Raw genomic sequence first — 6,133 nt, 5'->3', positions numbered from 1 at the left:
TGTGTGTGTGTGTGTGTGTGTGTGTGTGTGTGTGTGTGTATCACACCTTCTTTATCCCTCCGTCTGTTGATGGAATATACTTTTTATCTTATGCATTTAAAATGAGATTTTGAGAAGCGGTCTGTGGGTTCCCCAGGCATAGTTATCAGAGCCTCTCATGACTGCCGTCTCCTCTCCGCTCCCTGCAAACACTCGACAGCCGAGGGCTGGAAAACCTACAGAGTTGTGTTTTCCTTCTGTAACGGTACACGCCTTGGATGCAGGTGGCCGAGCAGAAAAGACAGAAATTTTGAAATCAGACAGACTGGGGTATAAAATGGGCCCCTCCCCTTTCTGGCTCTAGTAACGTGAGCAAGTAATTTTATTTATTGTAGCCCTAGTGTCCTGATCAGTAAAATGTGGCCCCTACCTCGTAGGGTGGTTGTGAAGATTAAATACGGTGACACGCCTGGTGTGGTTCCAGCAGGTCACAGGTGTTCCAGAGTCACAGCTGTCGTTACCCTTGTTCCACAGGCTCTGCCACATTCACTGTCGAGATGCTTTTCCTTCCCCCTCCAGCCCAGTGCCTGTGCTGGGTCCCCTGCGGAGCCCAGGACTCCTGACAACCTGTGAAGACCTGACTTTCCTCATTGTATTCATCTGCATCTTCACAGCACCTCTGGCTCATGCAGAGGAAAGTCTCCTCGCTCTATTTTATTTTATTTTTTAATCTTCACGGGGTCTGGATATGCGTGCCTGTAATGTCTTCTTCTGGGTTACCTTGCCGGGCTGCTGCCCTGGAGCTGCTGTAACAAATCAGCACGGGGGCTAAGACAGCTGACGTGCATCCTCGTTGCTGCGGAGGCCAGATGTCTGCAGTCATGGCTGGGCAGGCAGGGCCCCGCCCCTGGAAGCCCAAGAGGTGGACCCCCTGCCCCTTCCAGCCTCGGGGTTCCCTGCGGGCTCCTCGGATCACTGGTGCAGGGCTCTGATCTCTGCCTCGGGCTGCACATCTTTCTTCCCCTTGTCTCTGTGTCCAAATTTCCCTCTTCTTCCGGGGACACCAGCCATGGGATCAGGGCTCATCTACTAGTATGACCTCGTCTTAACTCCACTGCACCTACAGACTCCGTACCTGCCACTGTGGTCACATTCATAGGTATGGGGGTGAGGACTCCCAGTAGATCTTCAGGGGACACAGTTCAACCCCAGCTCTTGCTGTCGCTCCTGGAGACTCAGCATTAGACAGGGTTCTGGAGGGATGTGTGTGGGATCAGGGTTTTTCCCTCAGGTTAACGGTTCACTTTCACTGTGGATTCAAAATATGTTTCGAAGTGTCTAAGCAGAGGTAATGAGATCTATTTTGGCTTTTACTTTTGTAACGTAAAGGAGGGAATCTTGCATAGAAGAAAAAAAAGGCAAACCGCCCCCCAACTAGGGAAAGTATTTTAAAACCGTGCTGGGAAGCGAGAATTAATGAGGCCACGGACAGGTCTGTTCACAGACGTTGGTGACTTGGGTGTGAATTGGTCCCGGGTGGGTCTGCGCTGGGCTGCTGGGGCTGTGAGGAGAACCTGGACCAGCAGAGCTCCAGCCCAGCCACTTACACCCAACAAGAGTGTGTTTAAAGCAGGAAAAAACTCTCGGAGGGCATGGATGTGGTCACCTGCTGTCCCTTCAGAGCGTCTGGGGCCACCGGCTGCAGCAGAGTCTGGGGTAGGTCCTGGCTCGTTGGGTGCGGAGCGTCCTTCGCTGGGTGTTTGTATCTCCGGGAAGAGCCGCACCCAAGCTGGGTCCCCCGGGACGAACCAAGGGTGTATTTCAGAAGCACATAATGTTTGCTAAAAGAAGATTCGGGTTTAGAATTTGCAGGAAAGTTCACATTTGTTTTATCTGAGCGTACCTGTCTTCTGGCAAAGCCTCACTGTTTGAATGTGAGCTTAAATCTGAGGGATTTTCCCCCATCCCTCTGTTCTTTTGCTTTGAATAACGTGGACACTTCAGTTTTATATGTTATGATTCTACTAACTAATTTCTGCACCTCCTGGGACATTCGGTACCACTCAGAAGGCATGCTTTTCTCCTTTCAGGTCTCTGGTGGGGCTGTACGGTACTGATGTACCACACGAGAATCACAGTTGGTTCTCCCCGTGCTGCCCTGTGGGCACGAGGGTTTACGCAGTCAGTGTCTGATTTCCTGCCCTCTGCACGCCTTCCTTTACCCGCCCCCATCACTTCCTGGAGCCTGTTTGCTCTCAGAAGGATTTGTTACCTGAGCAACTAAGACAACTGCTGGTTTTCCTAAACTCATGTCTCTTTCTCTCTGTCTCTTTTTTTTTTTTTTTTTTTTTGGCATCAATGAGGAAAGCAGGCTGCAGGTTGCATACATGCAAAAAAAAAAAAAAACAAAACAAAACCCCACCACCACCAACAAAAACGACAACTGCACATAGATTTGTGACCAATTTATTGCCTGCAATTTTGTTGTACTGTTTTTCTAGCATGTTTCCAAACCATTTTATCACTGGGTGATGATATAAATGGGTTTATTCTCACTGTGTGCTTAAGTTGTCTGTGCCATTTGATTTAGTAATTGAGTTAAACAATCCATAATAGCCTGTTTTTTATATGTAGGTACTGCCAAAAAACAATATTAACTTTTCCATAATTACTCTCGTATTTTCCCACGGTGTCAGAGGAAAGTGTTGTAACACACCCTCTTATACATTCTTTTCTGGAGGTGTGCAGATTAAACTGACAAAAGGCAGATTTTTATTCGCGTAAGTGGGAGTTCACAGGAAAATGTGACTGCAGGAAGTGGTTAGCGCTTGGGGCTTACAGAACACCTTAATAGGGGAGAGGAGGTGGAAAAAGGCGCTTACGGGAAAACAGGTGACTTTTAGGAAAGATGAGGGGCCTGTAGGTGAACAGCTGGGAAACAGGATCGTTTTGTGCCTGTGTCTGTTTCGGTGAGGGCTTCTTCTCTCCGTGACAAGAGTCAATCTTCCCTGGCTGGAAGAAAGAGAATCCCGTACCAAGCGAGGGGACTTAACGACAACTGAGTTCTGCTTTCACGCCGAAGAAAATCCTCTTCTTAAGTGCCTCCCACTCAAAATGGTGTTTATGCTACAGTGGTGTATTCTGGACCCCGTCCCCGGTGACCTGAATTAAAGATAGTGGTCCAAGCTGTAAGAATCGAATCGGCGGGTAGCAAGGGAGTGGTGTTTGCTAGAGCCCTCTGTCTCTCGAGCAGAGGTGACTTGGTATATGGGAAGTGTCGTGGCTTAGTGGGGACAGAGGTTACACGGCCCACACCTGGTGTCTGTTGCTGCTAGCTGGCTGCGTGGCCCTGGGCAAGTCACCTCGCTTCCCCGGGTCTCAGCTTGGAAATGCGGGACCTGCATTTCTGGTCTCAGTTGCCGCTGACTGGCGAGAGCCCGGAGTCCCTGGGCCAGCGCTCAGGGCAGGGCTGCAGGGGGGAATCCGCCCCGCTGGGCGCTCGGCCAGGGCGGCCCGCTCTGCCTGCCCTGCAGTCCCATGACTTGCCTGGTTAGGCCAGCCCTCCCCGGGCTGGGCTCTGTTCTGTTTTCACTTGGCTGTTACAGAATGTCTCGGGCTGGAGGAGCGGAGGGCACGGGGCTCGCGGGACTGCGCCTGCGCGCTCTGCCGCCCCCCTCCCTCCCACGGAGCCCGCAGCGGCCTCCCCTGAGCCCAGACTCGGAGGACCCGCTGAGGGAGAGCTCGTCTCCGGTGGGCTGAGGCCTGGGACGGTTGTTCCCTGGCGCGGCGTTTTAAGAGCAGCGGTCCTCCGGGGCCGATGCGGGCGGCCCTCTGACTCACCGTGGCGCAGCGCATCCCCCCAGGACCCAGGAGGCGACGGGGACAGAGGCAGGCCTGCAGACCTGAAGCACCTTGCCTGGGCCTACAGAGCCAGCTAGGGGCCCAGCCGGATTTACACAGAAGGCTGCCCATTTCCGCACCTCGTGGTCCTTTTCCCAGTGCATTGCCTTGCCTCTGAAAAAGTTACTTGAAAGCTTAGAAAGTCTTGCCGACTTCAGGGCTGCAGACTCTCCAGCTGTGGGATTGTCTTGTCTGGAATCTGAGACCCTGAAAGGTTAGTGGTGACTAGTCGCAGCGCACACAGCCAGTTAGTCGGCTGATCTCGTCCTTGGAGCCCCCAGTTCAGTGCTCGCCCCAGCAGACGAAGTCCCCAGCTGTGAGTATCCTGCCGAGCGGCCCAGACTCGATCCTCTCGCAGCACCTTCTGTCTGTGACCGTAGCTCAGAGAAGGTGCCTCGGGTTGCAGAGTGCAGCCTTCGGGCCATTTCTCCTACAGGCCTGCGTTACCCTGCCTGTTGTTATGTATATTTGGGGAGACACCCGCTGTGGTTAAAAGTCATTTGTAGTAACTCACCGTGGCGCTGATTTTCTTAGTATCTTGTATCATGGCTCATCATGGGTCACCAAACATCACTAATGAAATTAGGGTTTTAATTCAGCCTCCGATGAGAGACAGGTTTGTTTCTTCTCATCCACGTCTCAGTCACATCTTTCTGGTACGCAGACAACTTGGGGGGCTGGGGAGGGGTCGGGGAGGTCTGGCTCTTACCTTTCCTTTACCCTCCTGGAAGTCGCCCTCACCTAACTTGTTCGCATTTGAAAAGGTTGTGACCGAGGGGTCCTGGAGGCGGCCCTCCGCACCAGAGGAAGAGAGGCCGGAGGCTCAGAGGGTCCCCTGGAGGAGATGCGGACCCGGGAGGAGGTCAAAGCCCCGACCACTCTCTGACTACGGCCAGCCGGTCAGCCTAAGTCTGTCCATCCCTGAAGACTCGATCGCCGTAGACCCCCAGAAACAGGACACGGAGGACGGTGACCACCAGCCGAGCGGGGCCCCCGTCGACCCTGCAGACCAGACCCCTGCTGGAGGCCGCCCCCGGGGGGCGCCGAGAAGACGCCCCATCTCCGTGATCGGCGGGGTCGGCTTCTATAGGAGCGGCCAGGCGGAGGAGGGGGAGGCCATCCTGCCGCAAGTAAGCCCGGCGCCCGCTGCCACCAAAGCCGCTCCGCCCTCCGGCCTCCTGGCCGCTGTCCTCGGGCTGCAAACTTACCCGGAAACTTAACGCCTTCCTTTCTTCTCTCTGCCTCGAGGATGACGTCATCTGCTCACAGCCTTTCTTCCTGACTTTGAAAACATGCATGAATTAGAACTAACCCACTGACATTTGGATGTCTCTTACTAATCTTCTGTCTTTCTGGGATCTCGAATAATACGGGAAACTGGTTTGCTGTTGGTTCTGAATCGTCTGGGGAGAGTAGCCTTGCATATTTAGTGAGCTTCCTGAAAGAAGAAATCTGGAAAGAGAAAATGTCGCTTATCCTTAAAATGTAAAGATACGAAGAAAATAGAACAATTTTTTTCTGGCGATGAGAAAATAATTTTTTCTACCATTTTCTTACTCTTTACACGTCAGTTGCAGCTTTGTAACTGTTTTGACAATAGATTAAAATCTTAATATTATTCCCTTGGTATACTTTAGTAATTCAACAAGTGTTTATCAATTACCCAGAGAGCCCTTTGAAGCTACAAAACATTTAAATAAAGGCCCTATTCCGAAGGAGTTTGTATTATTTGGTGAGACTCATACCCCAGCCATGGTCCAGGGTTCACAGAACCATACATGACTAAGTGCCAGTTTCATTTTTTTTTTAAACTTGCTAGCTGATATCACAGATCGCCCATAAATTCTCTTAAAAGGGCAATTCTATATTGGTGTCGGATTTTATAAGCCCAGCACAAGGCTTATTTATAGCAAATACCCAAAAACCTCTTGCTTAATTGAACTAAACTGAACTGAATTCTTAAGGTAAAAAACAAATCATGTTGAAGCATACCTCAAACTTTTTGTTGTGTTACGATGCTCTGCATGCTAGGAAATAATTCTGGAAGGCGGCTCTGCTCACCGTTGTATCACCAGTGCCACACGAGAAATAATTCTGAACGAAAGCAAACTGTAATCTGTTTTAACTTGAAACACAGCCTAGGGGAGATCTAAAGCATTACAGACATTTTTTTCACTTCAGAGCGTCCGAAAGAAACGGAGTAAGATAATTTTGTGCACCCTAAGCTCATTTAGGGAAGTGGGTAGAAAAATAC

At 51.1% G+C, this 6,133-nt stretch overlaps 1 protein-coding gene across 1 annotated transcript in view; it reads left to right on the top strand.

Annotated features, from left to right (window-relative positions):
- SPATA13 (spermatogenesis associated 13) overlaps positions 1-6,133 on the top strand; it is a 71,905-nt gene that overhangs the window by 21,268 nt on the left and 44,504 nt on the right. The window contains exon 2 of the mRNA XM_024125807.2: positions 4,644-5,009. Coding sequence (XP_023981575.1) covers positions 4,644-5,009 — 366 coding nt within the window. The remainder of the gene's footprint in view (positions 1-4,643; positions 5,010-6,133) is intronic.

The sequence above is a fragment of the Physeter macrocephalus genome, chromosome 13 (assembly GCF_002837175.3).
Source record: "Physeter macrocephalus isolate SW-GA chromosome 13, ASM283717v5, whole genome shotgun sequence".
NCBI lineage: Eukaryota > Metazoa > Chordata > Mammalia > Artiodactyla > Physeteridae > Physeter > Physeter macrocephalus.
This window is presented reverse-complemented; position numbering and strand designations above follow the sequence as displayed.